Source organism: Suncus etruscus, chromosome 1 (assembly GCF_024139225.1).
Source record: "Suncus etruscus isolate mSunEtr1 chromosome 1, mSunEtr1.pri.cur, whole genome shotgun sequence".
NCBI lineage: Eukaryota > Metazoa > Chordata > Mammalia > Eulipotyphla > Soricidae > Suncus > Suncus etruscus.
The window spans coordinates 135479931-135502292 of NC_064848.1; the positions used below are offsets into that span (position 1 = coordinate 135479931).

The 22362-nt window shown below is 35.4% G+C and overlaps 1 protein-coding gene across 2 annotated transcripts in view; it reads right to left on the reverse strand.

Moving 5' to 3' along the window:
• The window catches only part of GRM8 (glutamate metabotropic receptor 8), a 971850-nt gene that overhangs the window by 112191 nt on the left and 837297 nt on the right, over positions 1–22362 (reverse strand). For both annotated transcript variants that reach the window (XM_049774314.1, XM_049774316.1), the window contains exon 8: positions 16526–16662. In XM_049774314.1, the coding sequence (XP_049630271.1) occupies positions 16526–16662 (137 nt within the window). The remainder of the gene's footprint in view (positions 1–16525; positions 16663–22362) is intronic.

The following is a 22362-nucleotide window of genomic DNA, read 5'->3' on the forward strand; positions in this document are numbered from 1 at the left end:
CACTCTCATAAAGGATATAAAAAAGTTCTGTGTTTCATGTAATGTTCAGTAATTGCTCATCCAGTGAGTAGCAGAGGCAAAACTTTGTATCTCTGGAGAAAAGTTTACCTTACAAATATGTAAAATTCTATTCAAGAGTGAAAAAAACTCTTGGAGGGGTGTGTGGACTCAGAAAATATAACCTTATGCCTGCAATGAATAAAGAATCAAGATGCAATCGCTATATCTGAGTTCCAATATACCCAACCTTCAAACATATATCCTTTTACTGTATCTGCTATAACAGATCTGCAAATGGTTCAGGACTGATCATTTCTATGTCAGAAGCTGAATGCAGCCCACATTTTAGATGGCACACTGGAAACTCTAAAATCATTTCTTTTTCTCTTTTTATGAAAGCAAAAATACGCTTAGCTCACATTTATTGCTCATTTGTGGCCCGTTCCTCTCTGACATGTTATTCCCTAATTCTTCACAAATACAGAATTTAGCTTTTCTTTCATCTTCATCGAAAAGTGCTTTTTGAAGAAACTAGCATTTCACAAATCACATTAGCCATTTCCTCTGAGTTTCGTTTTCATTCAACTTATTGAATAGAGTACATTTAGCTTCCTTACAGTAAGGCCCTATTTTTAAAGCAAATTTATAAAAAAAAAAAATATAGTGCTATGAGAGGATAAAAAAGACAAATTGGTCATTTTGAAAATGTTTCACTTTTCATCAAAACAATAACTAAGTAAATAAATAAGTAAATGGCTGTCAGTGACCCCTCATATTTTAGTTTTATTTTGATAGGCTATAAAAATCATGCTTCCTTAAAATAAATACCCCAATTAAAAATAATATGGTTAATAATGAGATAAGATAAACTTCTGTATCATTAAATACCAGTGAGGTTTACACAGTAATACTAGATCAATGATTGAAGTTGTAGACCAGTAATTAAACATATAGTAAAACATTTTAATTTAACCCTCACTATTTGAAGTGTCCAATTAGAGAACAACAGAACTGGGAGAAATTTTATATTTCAAAAAAAATATTAAATCCCCAAATTTAATTTTTACAAATATAAAAATTGAGGTCCTAAAAATAAAAAAATGGAGTCCACAAATATTAAATAGCAGATCTAAGGGGAAAATGCAAATCCTCAAATTTCTTTTATAGTTTCTGCATTATATCAGTCTCCTTGAGTCCCATTCATATTCTACTGATCTTTTAACAATATCAAATCTTGTCCTTATGACATATTTTATAAAGAAAATTTATAAACATCAATAGATTTCTTTGATATACAGATTTTTAGATTGATAATTAGTTGCCCAGGTTAAGAAAATTGATTTCAGAGCTGCCAAACTTAATGTAATTTCTAATTAGGAGATTTTAAAAACTTATATCTGTTGCATCCACACAGAATTCATTAGACTATTTTTTCTACATCGAAAGAAACTAAAAGGCTCTATGGTGACTTAATATAACAGTTATAAGCAATCTTTCAAATGTAAAAAAAAAATTCTGTAGGCAGAAAAGTGTTTGCAGGTAACAGCAAATCTGGCATTTTAAAAAGCAGCCAAATGGGCCTTTGAGTGTCAGAAGGTAAGAAAGTGCTGCAGAATTTTATCTGGATCTCATACATATACTCCTTTTCTTCTTTTGACTCTGGTTACAGTTTGATTATCCAATTTGATTGCATAGGCTTTTGCCTATATCCTCAATTCTGACTTTTGTATTGATCTTCATATTTAGCTATTATGACAAAGGTTCCTAGCTTTAAGTATATAAATATGTGATCCTAAATTCTACCTTACCTCAGCATCGATAATTTAGGGTCAACTTGCTTTCATATGATTAAAAAATAGCAGTATTTTCATTTTCAATTTTTGATTGTTCTATTAAACTGGGTATTTGGTGAACCTAACAATGTATTTCCATTGTTTTAGAATTTGAAGATAAGTGGTCTATGTCCTTTCCCCTAAATTATGTGATATAATAAAGTTTTCTGAATGTCATTTATTTTCTATCTCCCATTTGAAATATCTGAGGTATTTCAAATATGATAATTTTCCAAACTTATCTCCATGGGATGTTGCAAGCCAGTTAGGTCAAAAATTGTTTTCCATATATGCAGTCTCCCTCCACAAGAGGTTTTCTTGTGACTACTGACCCTACTCTGCTAAGAATGTGTGTTTAAAATTTTAGGGCCGGCAATATTACAAGGATTACAGCAATTACCTCATTTGTACAGAGCCAAACTTAGTTTAAAATCCAGCACTAAATGTGGTCCATGAAACACTGCCAGAAGTGATCTTTGAATACAGAGTCAGAGAAGTAAACCCTAAGCATAGCTGGATATGGCCTAAAAACAAACAAACATTGTACTGAGATTTATTAGATAAGAACTTATCTGTATGTATAGTGTTTTCCCATTTTAATGTGTCTATGCAAACAAGGATCAATGCCATGAAGCGTTATTGGTGCATCTGGAGGCAATAGGAACAAGACCAGCAATTTCCATGACATAGTTCAATCATAGGCATCAAACTGAGGGACAGTGTGGGCGACCGTACACCCACATATTCAATGGAACTCTGGATGAATTTTCCACCGCCTGCCCTGATTCAAGCCACTAAGTTTGCATAGCCCCGAGCAAACTGGAAACTGCAAATAAATTTAGCTCAGAACACAGAATCTGGCTTAACCAGATTCCTTAACCTTTCCATGGAACTTGTTTTTGTAACTGCTCTCAAAAACGTAATTATAGATAGGTTTTTGTAAAGTTTAAATTATGATCCTTATTGCTTGCACAAAAGAAAGATTTAAATGGAAAATAGGCTAAACAAAAATTGTATTTGCGTAAATATCAATTAGCTATTTGTTTAAGGATTTGCTTCCCCTCCCCCCATCCTGCCAGGTTCCTCTTTATCCTTCCCGCCATCAAAATGTGTTTATGCTCCCATTGGTTAAAATTGTTGTACTTGTACAAATCTGATTGGTTTATATTTCAATCCTATGTTACTACCCCTCCCACAGGAGCAGGGCATATAAACCCTGCTCTCCCTCATTAAACTCTCTTGACTGGAACGCACCTTGAGCATTTACTAACTTCTGCAGCTTAATTTTTTAGATGTTCACAAAAGAGCTTAACACTCGCGAATTATTTGTAGCTGCTTTCTGCCTTCTGTCCCAGTTGAGAGAAAGCTGCTGGCCGGAATTCTCTCCCAGTAAAGGGCAGGAGCAGAGGCAGTTACAGGACAGTTCCACCAACAATCCTTACTGAACAGCTTACAAAGAAAAGACAAGATGAAAAGTGGATAGAAACATCATGGTAGGGGCCGGGCGGTGGCGCTGGAGGTAAGGTGCCTGCCTTACCTGCGCTAGCCTAGGAGACAGACCGCGGTTCGATCCCCCGGTGTCCCATATGGTCCCCCAAGCCAGGAGCGACTTCTGAGCACATAGCCAGTAGTAACCCCTGAGCGTCACCGGGTGTGGCCCAAAAACAAAACAAAACAAAAAAAAAACAAAAATCAAAACAAAAAAAAAGAAAGAAACATCATGGTAGAAGAATATATAGAGAGTTACAGCAGTTAAAGAAAATACCCATAAAATATTCAAAAGATATATGTGTTCAATATGTGTTCAATTTGTGTCCTTCTAAATAGTTCTGGGATTTGTTAGATCTACTGTATGTCTTTGGTCAGAGATTAGAACTGTGTGTTACTGAAGTTAAGAAGGGTAAATCTGGGGTACTGATGGTTGGGAGGAGCGCGGTTTGCAAAATGTAGACTGGTATGAAATTGCCAGTGACAGCCTGAGTATAGCTGCGCAGTTATCTGCCACCCTTCAGATCAAACTCCACCCCCTAAGCATACCTCCGGATCCAGAGGAAAGGGGGAGAGGGGGATTGGGTGACCCAGGTCCGGGCCCCCGTACCCTAGGCCGGGCCAAGAGGCCACTGGCACATGCGGAGGTCTGCCAGCTGCCCACCCGTGCCGGCTAAAAATCCTGCTCCAGGAAGGGAGAGAGACCCTCCCAAGCCTTGAAGGACAGGGATTTAAGCCCCACCCTAGGCCAGTCTCCGGACAGACCCGGCCTGGGAGTGGGGAAAACCCAGGGTGCCCCATCAGCTCCTCCCAGGAACCCACCTGGAGATCCGGAGGAAAGGGGGAGAGGGGGGTCGGGTGACCCAGGTCCGGGCCCCCCTACCCTAGGCCCGGCCAAGAGGCTGCTGGCACACCCTGAACATTGATATAATGACCTGGCACAGGCCTCAGAAGAATGGGCACCCTCCATTCACGCCGGAACCAGGCAAGCTATCTATGAAACATCCAAAGTCTTTTATAGCAACAGCTGGAAGCAGTCCTCTACCAGGAAAGACACTACCAAGGGTCTGACATCGACCTCCTAAAAAGAGACTTCCGTTTACATTGAGAAGACGTGACAACAACAATGACCTGCTCTACAGGACACGGTTCTCTCTATTGCCCCTTAAGTGTGAGGTGAAACGAGAGGATGCTCTGCACCATCCTGACTGCAATATGGGATATGCAGACTCCAGGATCTTTAATACAGAAGCATGATAACAACAACAGAGACTATGTGAGGAATGGAGGTGTATTGCCACTACAGACGATGACTTGAATTGGACAAACTAGTTTTCCTGGAGCCTAGAGTCAGTCCTGTGCCAGGAAACTTCAGGGGTAGGGTCTCCTTGTATTTAGACCATAATTTGTCTTTCCATGTCCCTTATGTTTTGGTGGGCCTATGCAAACACATGCCACTTTAATACCGTTTTTTACTATGTTCCCTTGACTCCAATCCTTAAGAAAAACAACCCACTAAAACTTTTGAGGTTAACTTAAACTAGTAAGCATGTGCATGGAACTAGATAAATGTACTTTGTCCTCAATGTTTAAGGAGTTACATAAGTCTAATGTCTTTAGATTATATTGTGTGCTGCTAAGAAATAGTATGTACTACAACTGGGGATTTGAGGGTCAAAGTAATTGTATTGTACATGGGTTCAGTTTTGTTTTTCTTAATGTTCTTTGGCTGAAAGTTCAAGGCTGGGATATCATCGATGGGACTACTGAGAATTCTGTTTATGGGTGATTGGGCTTCCACTGTAACTTTACCCTGTCCTCTTTCTTTGCATCTTTGTTGTCATAATTAAAACAAGAAAAAAAGAAAAAAACAAACAAACAAAATTGAAACGTTGCAAAAATAAAAAACACATTTTGGTTTATTAAGACTTGAAAGAGGCATATTCTGGGATTCTGATTCTGCATATGATATTAATTCAGAGGTAACTCTAATGACTGAATTTACATCTTCTCTAAATAATTCCAACACTTAGCAGAGCAATGGCATACTAGAGAGACTTTCATGAAATGAAAACATGTATTTATGGATGGGTATATAGATGTATGCATAGAAAAATACATACTCTTTCCCCAGCCTATATAATTTTCCAGCATTTAAAGTCATCCAAGCAATTAAGTTTCAGTCTGAATTTCAACTGTCAAGGGATTTAATCCACTTATATTAGTAGAAGTTAACAACTACATCTTCCAAATTTAAAAGTTATTTAATTTGTACTTGTCTAATTATACTTTTCACATAGTTACTGAAGTATACAATTGTTTTTAATGGTCTGTGAATTTTTTGATACCTGGGAGTTTATCTTATTGAACATTATACTCCTTAATGATTTAGAATTTGTCGGTCAGGAAGCAGCCAATGAAAAAAATAATTGTGTACAAGTCCACTTCTTAATCAATAATCCTTGACTATTGCCTCCTATTTAGTCAATAATAAGGAATATCAGCATAACTTTCATGACATATTAAACAAATCTTTATTGAGCAACTACTCTAGGCTTGGCAAGACTGTGGTTAATATTTAATCATCTTGACATTTATTCAATGTATCAAAAACATAAATTTATGAAATGTTTGGTAGCTCATAAATAGATATGTAGGTATGCCCCCAAAATGACATTTTTGTAAAGAATATATTAACATCTAATAAGAGAATATATAGTTTTGATAATTAATCATCTTAATATAGAAGAGAAGGAGAAGAAAACATTTTAAATTAGAACATAGAAGAAGAAAACAGTGATTTTTAAAATTCTTTCTCATAAAATGAGTTTATGTTCTTGATTTTTAGGCAAGGAAATGCTTCTTATAATACATGTCATAAAGTATAAATTGTTACATGCACTTACATTACTATAAAAGAGAATATTAAGATGTTGGTATAGTTGCAAATGTAAAAAGGAGACAAAAATAATGAAAGAGTTCAAAGAATAAAATCAAGTAAAGGCTCAATTTTCTCTTCTCCATTTCAAATCAATTCAATTAATATTTTAACAGTACTCCTCTATGAAATTATTAAATCTAATGACATATTTAAACAACAACCCAAGAAGACAAATGAAAATTCTCAGAAATTTATTTTGCCATATATTTCAAGCACATAGAGAAACTTAGAGTACCGTATTTTCCGGCGTATAAGACAACTTTTGAAACAAAAAAAATTCAACCGGAAATCGGGGGTCATCTTATACACTCAGTATATCCCAAAAAATATGGCACTAAATGAAAATTGTCTGAATAGTGCCACAAAACGAGTTTTCCAACTCGATCCTGCACCAATCACTGCAAGGCTGCTCAAACGCCTCTCTAACTCAGCCAATCCAAGCAGGCTTTTTATGCATGCAAATTAGACAATGTTCTGGACCCGAATCTACACTGTAAAAAGCCTGCTCACATTGGCCAGAGTCAAAGAGGAAGTCTATTACAGTATAACCTTTGAACCGTTGCTTGCTGTGATTAGCTCACTGTACATACACTGTACATACAATTGCAGCACAGGAACGTTCTGTCTGATACAGCGAATATAGGCCTAAACCTATGTTTTAACTGCAAAATTAGAGGGTCGTCTTATACATTCAGTTGTCTTATACGCCGGCAAATACAGTATATATGTATGTTTGTATGTTACTATTTCAAGGAAAGGGTATATATCTATTCAAATATCATGCTAGAAATACCAGATTTTAGATTTATAGGAAAAACAGATTTATTGGGCTAAATTCTACCTAAAATTTTCCTAAAGTTTTTTATGCTCCCCGATGTGTTGAAAATTAAAAACTCAAGTAATTTACATAAAATAAATACTTTTGTCTTATTGTAAATACTCAGGAAATATTTTATGGTGTGTATAATTGGTGTAGTTAATCCATATTGAGGACATCAAGAGAAAAGCATAAAAATATTCACATTTATTGAGTTTATGTTGAAAAACAATTATAGATCCTCTGTAGTAGGCTGATCGAAAGGATGAAATATAAATTATCATATATATGTGTAATTATGAATTAGTGCCAGGCAGTGTTCTAGAATTTTCTTACATAAAATTCCCTATAGTTATCTTAAGAAATCTGTGGTTGTCTTCATGCTAATGCAGAACTGAAATTCAAAGAAATAAAATAATGCATGCATAATAATGAGTGTAAAATTGAAAATCAAGTATCTTACTGAATTTGAGATCATTTATTTACTGATAGTACTAGAGTTTAATCTTCATTGTCAGTGAGTATGTTATTTTCACTTAAAAGATTAGATAGTGGGGCCAGAGCCATAGCTCAGCATTAGGGTGTTTGCCTTGCATGCAGTTGACCCAGGACAGACCACAGTTCAATCCCCTGTATCCCATATGGTCCCCCAAGCCAGGAATTATTTCTGAGCATATAGCTAGGAGTAATTTCTGAGCATCATTGGGTATGGCCCAAAAACCAAAAAAAAGAAAAGAAAAGATTAGATAAAGGGAGGGGAAATGATTAGATAGAGAAGCTTCATAGTTCATTATATTGTCAAGATAAACTTTACTCTATGGCTATTCTACTCAAGTCATAAATCAAGGTCCATGTACTGAAATAATGGTATATGGAAATGAAAAACTGGTGAGTGGTATGCTTGAACACTGTACACATGACACAATTGTGCCATGACATTTTACCAAAAAAGAATAGATTAAATTCCTGTAAATTATATGGAACTATAAAACTTCATGAATAGCTAAAGCAATCCTTGGGAAAAAGAATATGGGAAGCATCACTTTCTCATAATTGAAATTGCACTATAAAGTAATTCATTATATAAATTATAAGTTCATTAAACCTGCATGGTATTGGAACAGGCCCTCAGATGACTGGAATATATTCGAGTATTTTGATACCCTCAGATATGTATATGATCAAATAACCTTTTATAAATGGGTAAGAACTACAAAGTGGAGCAAGGAAAACCTCTTCAGACCTCACTTTATTTATTTTATTATTTATTTTTTGGTTTTGGGCTACACCCATTTGACGCTCAGGGGTTACTCCTGGCTAAGCGCTCAGAAATTGCCCCTGGCTTGGGGGGACCATATGGGACGCTGGGGGATCGAACCATGGTCCTTCCTTGGCTAGCACTTGCAAGGCAGATGCCTTACCTCTAGCGCCACCTCTCCGGCCCCCAGACCTCACTTTAATGCTATGCACAAAGTCAACTTAAATAAATTAAAAACCTTGATATCACACCTGAAACCATGAGTTACAAAGAGGAAAACGTGGGTAGATTACTTCATGACACTGAAGCTAAAAACATCTTCGAGAATAAAACACTACTGTCCAAGCAAGTGGAAGCAGGATAAACAAATGGAACTACATTAAACTGAGAAGTTCCTGCATCTCAAACAAAATGGTGACTAGGATACAAAGAATACCCACAGAAAGGCAGAAACTGTTCATAAAATACCCTTCTGATAAAGGATTAATATCTAATATATAGAGAGCACTAGTAGAGCTTAGCAAGGGAAACTCATCTAACCCTATCCAAAAATGGAAAGAAGAGGTGAATGGACACTTCCTTAAGGAAGAAATTCAGAAGTCCAAAAGGCATATGAACAAGTTTTCCAGATAATTAGTTATCAAGGAGATGCAAATAAAACCAACAATGATGTATCATCTCACACCACAGACTTGCAAACATAACAAAGAACAAGAATAATCACTGCTGGCATGGATGTGTGGAGAAAGGGACTTTCATTTATTGCTTGATGGCAATATTAACTGGCCCAGATTTCTTGGAAAACAATATGAATATTTCTACAAAATTTATAAATTGAGCTCCGATATGAAGTATTATGGAGCTTCAATACCACACCTAAGAATATTCCTAGCAGCCCCAAAACACAATGTAGAAAAGCTGTATGTACTTCTATGTTCATTGCAGCACTAGTCACAATAGCAGAAGCTGGAAACATCCCAAGTACCCAAGAACAAATGAGTGGATAAAGAAACAGTGGTGCTACAAAATAAATTATACACAGCTGTTAAGAAAAATGTACTCATGAAATATGCTTTTATCTGGATCAATTTGGAGAGTATTATGCTGATCAAAGTGAATCAAAGAAAGAATAATAAACAATAATCACATTCATTTGTGATATACATTTATATTTATAACATTTATTTATATAAATATATAAAGATAGCATGGTAACAATATTTAGAGACAGTAAATTCAAGGGCCAGTAGAACTAATCCATGGAAGGAAGTTTTCCACAAATAACAAGGGAGTTCAGTTAGGAGAGAAGAAACCTCTATAACAATGATAGTGAAGAAAGAGGAAGAGGATGAGAGTCCAGGCAGGCAGGGGAGATGGCAGGGAGGAAGACAGGATGGAAATTAGAGACATTGATGGTCAGAATTGTGCATTAGTAAAGGGTGTTGTACATTGTGTGCCTGAAACTCAATCATAAACAACTTTGAATTGCGAAAAAACTGAATTATCAATGACCTTGGATCACAGTGTTTAAATAAATTTAATTTTTAACAAAAGGCTTTATGAAATGAATGAAATCCTAACAGTAACAGTTATGTAAACCTCTTTACTCCAAATAAAAAATTGAGTATTTTATTTAAAATGTTTATTTATGTGTTTGTGTTTGTTTGTTAGACTCACACTCAGGGATTCTCGGGGATTACTCCTGGATCTGCACTAAGGAGTTACACCTGGTGGTACTCAGGGACCAAATAGCATTTTCGGAATCAAACCTTGGCCTATCACATGCAAGGTAAACACCCTAACAGCTGTATTATTACTTATTAAATGTTTATTTCACTTAGGTACTTGGGCCAAATCCTGCTTTGCTCAGGGCTTACCCTCCTTCTGCACTTAGGGATCACTCCTGGTAGGACTTTGGCAGTAGATATAGGGCACCATATGTGGAGCGAGGGATTTTAACTCAAGTAAGGCACATGCCAGGCAAATGCCTTACCAAATATACTATCTTATTGGCCCCATAAATTTTACACACTTAATGTTCAGGGTTCATGATCCCTTTCTACTTTAAATCACCATTGTGATTCACAAAATATGAATAATTATGTCCAAGAACTGAACAAAAAGACATTATACTTTGTTATTTTATTTATTTTCAATGTCTTGAATGCATTAAAAGAAATAAAACAGCTAAACAAGCAAACATGGACATCTCATTCTTATAGCTATCAACACCAAACAAAATTAGTTCTTGTTGGTAGTAAGAAAGAAAACAAAACAACAAAACAAGAAAACATGGACATTTCATTCTTACAGTTATCAACACCAAATAATACTAGCTCCTGTTGTTGGTATAAAAAAGTAAATCAGGAATATATCCATTCAGTAACCTCAATGCACCTTCTCTCTGTGGACTTGAAGCAGCATCTGGCTGTTCTTTTCACAGTTCAGGCTCTCTGTTTGCTCTGAACCTCCAAGTTGCATATGTTTTGTAATCACTAATAAGGACCACAAACCTCTTGAGAGCTATAGCCTAACAAAATAGAGACACCTCATTGTTCAAACGCCCTCTCAGGTAGACAATAGACCCTACATGCATGGGCATTACTGAATAGAATCTAAATGAAAACAAGCAATAATACTAAATTATGGCAATGATTAAATTAAGAACATATGCTATTTCATAACAACAAAATGAGAAAAAAATCTGAAGAACATTAAGATAACACTTTTGAGGAAATGAAGTACATTAAAATTCCTTAAATTTTCTAAAAATTCTGAAAAAGAAATAAAAGAATGATCAGTTTGTTTTCCAAATCCTTTCATTCCACTAAGACACATTCAGGGAAAATTAGTTATGATCATCTATCCTTATGTTTGAGAAACTATGTGTCATATAATATTTTATATTTTAATATAAATTAATTTAATATAAATATATTAATTAATAGAAATACAAATAATTAATTTAATATGAATTTAATTGTTATATTTTAATTTTATATTGTATATAAAATTATAATAATAACATTTAATTAGGAAAAGAAAAAATACAGGTTCTTTAGAAATAAGTAGAATTTAGTCCCATAACTAGTTGCTAAATGGTCAACACTAACAGTGTGAGAACTATGACCTACTGAGATTAATAAAATGGGACAAGATGGAGCATTTGAACATGAGTAACTTCCTTGTCCCACACACAAAGTAGATGCAATCTGACCAGGTCAAGAAAGTACAGTTCTCTAGGCTGTAATTGCAAATCCATAATCATAGTTTCACAGCACAACTGTCCAGTAGAATTATTGATCTGAGTGTCTGTCCATCTACTTTGAGCAACCTGAAAATAGAGGCATATCTTCACTCTAGTCCCAACATGTCTAAGTTCAGATGCAGAGAATGAGACAAACACGCAAGGAGACAGAAAAACACACTTGAATGGTCTAAGCTTTAGATCACCTAGGCAGTCATCAGCCATATCACAGGACAGGCATTTATTCAATAAAATATTTTGTTTTACTACCCCTCTCTCCACATATGAGCCATTGTTTTAAGTTTACAGAGATATTAAGGCCAGTGATTAGTGCACTAATGTTCAATAGTTACATAAGATCGGAATCTGGGATATTTGACATAACTAAATCTGTAGGTATGTAAATGACTCAAAATTGTTTATATGATGTTTTTCTGAGAACATTTTTGTTTCTTCTGTTTTCTGTTCTTTCCTGGGTTCTACACTTTTGCAAACCCTTTGTATTTTAAGACCTAAACGATTTTACAGAGGGGCATACTCTTAGGGTGTTTTGCTCAGGGGGGATGAATCCTACACCAACACTTAGCATAGAATATATTATCTTAGCACAGTGCACAGAATGAAATTATTAAATCCATTCAAAATGAACTCCCTTGGTGAAAAGACCAAGCCATATGTTGTTTTAGGAAATTAAATATAAATATATATTTCTAAAGTTTATTCTGAAAATAATAATATGTTTACAAATATTTAGTTGTTAATAAAGATGAGCAAAAAATCAGCTGTAGCATTAATGGAAAGCATTTGTAATGTTGAGAAACTAAAATTTCTATTTTTTTTTTTGTTTTTTGTTTTATTTTGGGGCCACACCCAGTGACACTCAGGGGTTAGTCCTGGCTATGTGCTCAGAAATCGCTCCTGGCTTGGGGCCCATATGGGACACTGGGGGGGTCCATTCTAGGTTAGCGCATGAAAGGCAGACATCCTACTGCTTGTGCCACCTCCGCCTGGCCCAGAAAAACTGAAATTACTAAAAAAAAAAAAAAAAAAAATAAAGCATTTCTTTTAACAGGACCTTCAGTTCTTATTTAGTCACTCCTGGTCAAATCACCCCAACCATAGAGTCATGAAATACTAATTATTTATGGCTAATTTCTTTGGATTTCTTGTGTCATATTATGTAGACAAGAAAGCAGATAGAAAAGGGGACCTGTTTCACTCCATGGCAGGGAGATCTTAAGTAGTAATAAAATCAACAGTCTCTAAGGCCATCAGGACCCGTGTGGACACAGAAACTAAGGTCTGAGAGACTTTTTTTTTTATAACCACTGAAGTTTCAGAGAAGGCTGGACCCCCTCAGGGAGAAGTTTTATCAGGAACAAAGGCCAGGAAAAGAATGTCAAAGAGCTTCAACTATTTCCAATTCTTTCCAATGGCAACCACCCTCTCTTAAGTAGAAAATCCTGCATACCATAGGTATGTTGGAGGAACTCTTGATAAGCTACTTGAAAAAAGGAAGAGTTTGCCTGGTGCCCAAGTACATGTGTCACCTGTGTGACACACTTGAGGTGTGTATTCTCATGATTCTCTTAATTTCATATTTAAATACTGTTATGTGTTCAGGTTTCTGTTTCTCCTCTTCCTTACTACTTTGGCAAAGCTTTCTTTTCTTCCTTTCTTCTTTTCTTCCTTTCTTTTCTTCTTTCTCTTTATTATTCCTTTTCTCCTCCCTCCCTCACTCCCTCCTTTCTTCTTCCTTCCTTCCTTCCTTCCTTCCTTCCTTCCTTCCTTCCTTCCTTCCTTCCTTCCTTCCTTCCTTCCTTCCTTCCTTCCTTCCTTCCTTCTTCCTTCCTTCCTTCCTTCCTTCCTTCCTTCCTTCCTTCCTTCTTCCTTCCTTCCTTCCCTCATTCCTTTCTTTTACTCTCTTCATAATTTTCAAATAAGTCCTTTTTGAGCCTCACCTCACCTCATGAAATTGTTTTCTGTGAAGAAAAGACAAAAACCCAAAATGTCTAGGTAATGTCTAGGATTGACTTCCCTTTTCAACGAAGGGTAAGGCTCAAAGCAGACTAATCAGTCTTAGGTTTCTCCAGCCATTCCTTAAGTCTCAGAGGGGGCGGATTTTCTTCTCAAAGTTGCCTTTTTTCCTCATCTCACTTCACATATGTCACCTGGGACATCAACCAGCATCATTATATCAAATTATTTTATAAATTTTTCTTGCAATTATTTAAGGCAGTACTAATGGTTCCATTTTATGAGCAATGACAGTGGTGAATAGCTTGATGTCTTGCCTAAGATAGAAACAATTATCAAAAATTTGATAATTTGCCAAATATCTCCTTATCATGCATAAGATATAATTCTTATAAATTGGTTTGATTAATTTTATAAATGTTAAAAATTAATAAATATAACTTCAGTGAACCATTAAATGCATATAAAAGAGAGCATAAAAATCAATATAATAACATATAAGCCTTATAATAACTGTACGAAGAGATATGTGCCTATGTGTTCTTATATATAATTACCTGGTATATTTGTTTCATGTCTCAGGTCATGTATTTTTCTTGATTTTTTACTTTTTGTTTTTTGTTTTTTTATTAGTTTGTTTTGTTTTGGGGCCACACCCAGCAGTGCTCAAGGGTTACTCCTGGCTCAGAATCACTCCTGGCATACTACGAGGACCATAAGGGATCGAACCGTGTCTGCCCAGGTGTCTGTGTGCAAGGCAAACACCCAACTACTGTGCTATCACTCTGATTTTTCACTTTTGGGGAGGATTTTGATGCTATGGGGTTACTCTTGGCTCCACACTCAGGAATCACTAATTATAGTGCTTTTAGGATTCTGGAGATCAAACCCAGGTCACCCACATGCAAGGTGGTTACCTATTATACTGTACTTTCAATCTGACCCAACAACTATTAAATACTTGATCAAAAAAATCTACATGTCTGGCATTAATACAAGATGGAAAACAGCTTCTCTGTTTGAACATTATTGTTGTCATGTTTATTATTTCATTTTACAGGATCCTACTTTGAATAAGATTTTTTCCAAAAAGCGATTGACTTTCAAATAGGTTATCAATAGCTTGTAGAATTAGTTAGAAGAACTATGTTTCAATAAATGTCGACCAGGGCTGCAGAACAATAGATAAGATTTAATCGTGTTACTAAAACACAGAATATTGTAGACACATGGTCTCTTATCTTATAACAACAATAGCTGCAATATAAGCTTTGTGCATAATTTAACACAAAGCTATGATGATTACCATAAAGATATTTCAGATACAATAAATTATAAACATCCTAATTTTTATATTTGTCATCAACTGCTGCTTTGATGAGAATTGAGGTGACTGGTGCTGCATAAACATGCCACTTCAGGGCTGTATTTGCTCAAGAAAAAGATAAAATGTCATTGAAAATGCCAATTCTTAGCATGCATCTTACAGATGAAAATACATGTTCTCATGCTGCACACATGCATTTGAAAATGATATTTCTTTCCCTACCCTTGTGTACAGCATAGCGTTTACCTTCTAGCTAGGATAAGCTCCAGCTTGAAAATGAATTTAATTATTCATCTGGGAAACAAACTCAATTCTCAATCTTATGGTAGCTTTGAGAATCAAGAAAAGAAATGCCTTCATTAGAGGAAAAAGTGAAATGCACATTGGGACACTAAACTAGTTGAAGAACATTTCTAGTTTATGTGAAGCTTTTTAAATGCATCTTACAACCTAAAAACGAAACACTACTTTGCAGTGTTTCCTCAGTTAGGCAGTTTTTGTAACTAGTCCTGTATTCCAGATGTAGAGGAGATGCTATATAAATGAACTCCAATCTTTAGCTGAGATGACAGGGCATACTCCCAACACCTCTATGAGATGAAGCTAGTATGCACTGATGTGACACCAGAGGCTCATAAATATGAGATTATTCCTTACTCAGTGGTAAGCAGATGCTGCTAAAACTGCCATATACTCATCCCATTGCCAGCTCCAGGCCTTATGACTTCCTAGATTACTGTATTCTTCATATTGAGTTCTGGCTTCCTATTTCAGAGCCCTCATTATTGATGGGTTGCAGTAACAGCCAATTTTTGCCCAAAGAGGACCCCCTAGGCCTAGGGGGTCTATCTAGATCTCCTGAAGCTCCTCTCACCTACCTATGTCTCATGTGCTACTGAGAGCACCCAGGGAGACTGGAACAGCAAGAAGTTCTAAGGGTTGTTAGATAATCCGGACAATAGTTCTGCATACATTTAATTGTAGCCATAAAAATCTAAATGTAAATATAGAATATCATCTATTTCCATCAACCAGATATTGCAAAAGGTTCCACTAACCAATATGATGTGGCAAAGTTAAAGTACATTTATTTTGAAGTCCAAGTTTTATGATACACAGCACACTCTGGCACCTACATTTGCAATGTGCCTACACACACACACACACACACACACACACACACACACACACACACATGGTATACAAAGATTTGAATAATTAAGCCTTTTAGAATAGGGTCATTTCCCCTTTATTATACATATTCAATTATAAGAAAATGAGCCATTTAATTAAATCTCTATAGATACCAGATTCCTTAGCAGACAATTATAACTTTCAAAAGATGTTATTTTACTTATGTTATTTAATGAAGCAAGATTGTTTTCATTGAACAAAATTTACTTAGAAAGTATGAAGAGAGAGAAAGCGGAATACATATTTAAGAGAGAATATGAGCTTCTCCATAGTTGAAAAAAAAAAACCTCCAAATGATTTTGAAGCTAAAAGAATATAGTTACTCATTTCTAAACATTTATTAAATGAATATCTTATATTTATTACACAAAATCTTATACCCCATCCTTAAAATTTTAGATTTCTTCCAAACATATTTTAAAATTTGTTTATTTGAATACTTACTTTTAGATGCAGCTGGTTGGTCCAGTGCCCAATGACTTTGTACTCTGTACTTTTGTTGGTTATTTGATACTGGAAGATATCATAACGTCCAGGAGCATCTCCATTTTCATTAAAAGTGACAGGTGTCCCAGCACTGCCTATAAATGTTTAGGAGACAATGAATAATATTTTTATTGAGATAGCACACTAGGCTTATTTTTTCTCTAAGAAAGGATGGATGATAAAATTATATTGTGCATTGTAAGAGACATAAAACTTCAAATGTGCACAAGGTCATTTTTGATGGTATATAAATATATTTTACATGAAAGATGCTCAGGCAAAAATAAAGAAAGTAGTTTAAGAAGTACATTAGAAAGCAACTGGTGAGTATCCAAGTTAAGCAATGTGCAAAAACACTTAAATAAAGACAAGTTTACAATCCTGGAGGTTTATAGAAAAAAGAATAGATGACTTTTAGCGTAATTTCTATTATACAGTATATAAGCTATATATAAGCTACTGACAACTAATTAAACTGTAGCAGGGCCCTATGCTAGTTTGATTCTCGGGTGTTGCTTTTGTCCTGATTTTAATTCCACTTTAAAGTACTTGTCCATCCACTTCCTTTAAGACTCTACTTCTATCTTCTATACCAAAGCCTATCAATGTTGGTTATTGTTTAAACCTCTCTATGGTTAGGGTAGCTAGTGAGGGCTGTGCTCAGATTGTATAAATTCCCCTGACTCCCTGTAACATGTGTAATAATGAGAGAACAATAAGAATCAAGAAATGTAATCCTGTCTAAATTTCCATTTCTCTCAGAAGCTTTCCTTGAGGTCTCTTCATAGCTTCTATTCACTTTACTTCTCTTCTTATTAAATTTTATACACTCACAAGTTTTAATAGTAGGAAGGGATTACTCCCTCTACTGCTTTCTTTTTTCCATTTAATTTCCCTATCTCTATGGAAACTTCCTCTCATTGAACAGCCTTTCCTGGCCTTCCTCTTCTTGGATTAAACTTTGTTTATCTTGACAAATTCCCCTGTCATCAACCTCTTCCCTTTTTGCCTTTCCCTCTGCAGGTACTTTTTCCTGAAATTTCTCTAACAGCTTATTGACTATATATTTTATACTCCACTGGAAAGTTTTTCCTTCTTGCCATTTCTTTGATACATACTACTAATCATCATTACTGTCACACACACACACACACACACACATATTGGTTTTGGGGTCACACCCAGCAGCGCTCAGGTGTTACTCCTGGCTCTATGCTCAGAAATCACTACTGGCAGGCTCGGGGGACCATATGGGATGCCAGGATTCGAACCATTGTCCTTCTGCATACAAGGCAAATGCGCTACCTCTATGTTGTCTCTCTGGCCTCATAACTGTCATATTTATATATGCCCACCTTATAAAAAGTTTCTTATATTGCTTCTACAGGCATTTTCTAAAATATCCATCATTTAAAAATTCTAAAAAATTTTAAAAAAAGAGTGAATTGTGAGCAAAATGAGTGACCTAAGACAACATCTTACAAATAAATATAAAGAACATAGCAATGATTAAACTACAGTCCTGGTGTTGAATGTGATGATGTCTATTATTATCTATTCTTTAAAATTCTACTAATAGTTGAAACCAGCGTGATGTCACTAATGAGCAGAGGTGTCTGGACTCTGAAACATCTGCCTAGACCACAAGAGATGGCAGAGTACAGAGGAAAGATCATGGTTTGAACATCAAGAACTGTTTATCCATGCTAACACAATCCCCCACTTATTTTTACAACTTGTGTAGTCTCTTCTGCATTTATCCCACCAGAAAATAGCAAACATATTTTTCAAATTCTTAAGATACATACTCATTTAAATTTCATTTGAATTATAATTATATTCCACTAAGATGATTATCTCATTGGTTCTGGCTTCCTATACAGATTAAGAAATAAACGAGAGAAGAAAATAATGGTCCCTGATACTTCCCAGGTAGTTGGATCCAGTCTGACATCACTGTGCCATTCTCAGAAAGGGAAATGAGTCCCCTTTTTGCATGAACCATAGCAGCCCAACACTCACACACACATACTCTGGAAAAAAATGGCTTGGCTGCGATACTGAAATCATATAATATAAACAGCTACATTCTTTCAAGTGAGATTAGTCTATAAGGCTAAAATCTCGGGGCACTTTCTTCTGGAATGGGGTAGAGTTGAACCCTCTTGCACCCATTCCATCACTGGATATCCTAAATTCCCTCATCTCACCACCATCCTGCCAGCAAAACAATGTCCAAGAGTGACTTAAACTTAGCAACTTTTCAGGCAACCAAATTTGTTTTAGATCTATAAATCTTGGACTGCTCAGCAGTAATCAACTCAATAACTTGTGGTGACAACTCATTAGTACCATAGTAATCTACTCACCTCACTGAGTTAAACCAGTAGTATTAACATGGTCAAGTAGCACAAAATTAGAGCCAATAACTAGACACTGACTTTCGTAACACTATGGAGAGATATGTCATTTCAAATTGACCTGTGTTGATCTAAGATTTGGTCATTCCAATTGCCTTTTGTTGTAACAAGCAATATGAAGTAAATTTGTTTGTGCCTGCATGGATTTGGGCTCTGGCGATGTGTATGACTGAGGATATTAGTGAAGATAGAGGTCATACTGGTGCTATATTGATGTTTGAATATTTAATGCTTGAAATGAATGTACTATGAACAACTTGATAAATCACACTATTATAGCAAAAATTAGGAAGAAAAATAAATGATAAATTTGGTAATAAATAACAGAAACTCCAATTATTCAATACTATTTTATCTACTTAGAAATCTAAATTTTCACCTGTTTTTTATAACTGACTGAAATCTTCTATATCTCCAGTGACTTTGAGCAGATTAGCTTTTAGACAGTAACACCGTAGATAAGTAAAAATGGGGATAATAATGATATATTTTTTATGGTTTAAGAGATAAGATTCCAAGCATAAAGCTGACTCCATCTTGATTCCTGGTATCGTCCCAACATCCTTGTATTGCCAGAACACTGGAAGGGGGAAGGCCTATATGATCCCTGGCAGAGCACAGACAGCTCAGTAGCACTGCGTCTTCAGGCTCACATTGAACCATCAGCATTTTACCTGAAAATTGTCAGTAGTGTACCCAAAGTCTCCTGCTCACCACTTAGGAGCAACTGCCCCCAACAAAATTAATATCTTTTTCTCATACATTTGTTATCAATATTTAATAAAAAAGTTTAAAAAAATCTTGATTTGAAAAGATACTATTGCTGCCATTAATATATACCCCATACACTTTTAAGTATATACCAATAGCAAGAGAGTAAAAGATGGGATGTTGAAAGTTCTTTAATTGATATTTAAACAAGAATTATAAAAATGCATGTGACAGATTCTTGAATTAAAAAAATACAACAGTTATGACTTTCACACAAGCATCATCAACCATTCCTGACACTGATATAGCACTTTGGGAAATTTTAGTGTCATATTCTCGCTGAACAAAAGACTATTTAATGTTCTCTAACCCCAAATCCCCAATGTTGTCGTTTCATTCATTGAATGACTCCTTATCGCCTATGACAGCAGTAACAATCTTTTAACTATAATGATACCCAGGATAGAAAAATGGCACTTGTATAAAATATTCTCATGAACATATATAAATTATACATAATTTCTAGTACACCCGCTTCCTACTACTATGTCTCCTTCTCTTTCTCAAGAAAGTATTCTGAAAGCAAGTTATTGAGAGTTTCATTATCATAAAAATAATTTTCTAACAGATTCTTAAATATTATTAACCACATCCTAAATTTCATTTGAAATTGTGTAAGAAGCAATTTGTTAAATTTTCTAGAAATGTGGGTTTGGAGCTGGATCACTAGGTTCAAACCTCAATTTTTGGCGTTGCTTATTATTAGTAGTAGTATTAGTATTAGTATTAGTATTATTAGTATTATTATTACATCAGTTTATTATTTTTCCTTGCCAGAAAATCCAGACAATGGAATACACAGGACACTTTCTTACCAGACCCTATCTCATACTTCCTTTCTGGGGTCCCCTAAAAAAAGCTTACATCATTGTGTCAGTACTTTCAGGCAAGCACACAGATGTGGACTCATAAACATGCTCTTAGGGGCAAGTGCTTAAATAGCTAAGTCTTTTTCTGGTTCATGGGCAATTTTTTTAATTTTCCTATAACTCATTTGTATCTTTAAAAAATGGAAATATGGATTCTTATTTCAGAAGAATATGTGTGATTGAGAAATGAATATGTATCCATAAATATAAAACATTTAGTACAAAAAATAATTATATAAATATACCTGTGATTTTTCTTATTACTTAATGGCACTGCTTTGTTTATAAGCCAGTGTCTATATGAGAAGTTCTCAGTTACTATTTAAGACTTTCCTGAAGCCACTTTAACTACTATTTTTTCTTCTTCCAATACAAGGCTCTATATGTCTAAAATCCAATGCTTTTCACTCATCAATCACTTTTTTACCCTCTTGGCTTTGCACTTTTTCTGCAAGTTCCCTTACCTTCCTATAAATAATTAATTTAAGATGTGGCTCAGAAGTCAGATCTATTCACTGAAGCTTGATGAGATAAACATGGAGCATAGGCTCAAGTGAGTCTTCACATTGAAGAGAAATCTGCTCTATTTTAATCAATCACAATACTACAAAGTAACTTATCTATTCATCCCCTTACCTAACTCAAACATCTATTTGGTTACTTATGGAGGGTCTTATGCATGGTAACAGAAGCTCTGTCTTATTTTTATATATGTATGGTTGCCTTAATCAGATCAGGGTATATTTTTGTCCTTCTAAGCCCCACATCAAAGACAGTGAGCAATCAATATGTTATGGAAAGCATGGAAAAGTACTACCTACGTCGCATTCATGGTCACCCTTTTCATATCAGTATGAATGCATAACATTCATAACAGCATCAATGACCTCACCTCTCCTCTTTTATAGTGATAGGAACCAAGTCTGCTCCTACAACGTTTCAATCATGATATTAAAAACCATTATATTAAAAACCAATTTCTTAGAATTCTAGTTATAATATGGTTCCTGAGAAGCTTGCAGTTGAATGACTGCAATTTTTCTCAAAAAAAGTGAAGGGCTTTGCATACTTGAATGATTGCCCTGAAACTGTACTCCATGTTACAAAGAGTACCCTTAAATAGCCTTAATGGACTATGCTATTTATAAGTAGAAACATAAATGATCATCCTTCTTTTTGAATACGGCCATCCTATAAGGCAAAATCTTATCCAGGAAAAAATTTTAAATAATAAATATCAAAATATAAGAGCCAGAGCGATAGCACAGTAGCATGCCTTGCATGCAGCAGACCAGGGTTCAATTCCCAACATCCCATATGGTCCCCTAATCCTGCAAGGTGCGTTTCTGAGCACAGAGTCAGGAGTAACCCATGATTGCCACCAGGTGTGAACCAAAAACAAACAAAAAAGAAATATCAGAGGCCAAAGTGATAGCATAGCGGTAGAGCATTTGCCTTGTATTTAACGGTCCAGGATGTACCTGGGTTCAATCCCCAGAGTCCCATATGGTCCCTCAAGCCAGAAGCGATTTCTGACGAGATCAGGTGCATTTAGGGTAGTATGGCCGTAGATGCCATCCAGGAGAGATTTCTGAGCACATAGTCAAAAGTAACCCCTAAGTGTCACCGGGTTGGCCCCAACCCCCCAAATTTCAAAATCTTTTAGTAATTCTATTATGATTTGCAAACGACATGTGAAAGAAACGACATATATAATTAGACTCTCTATATACAC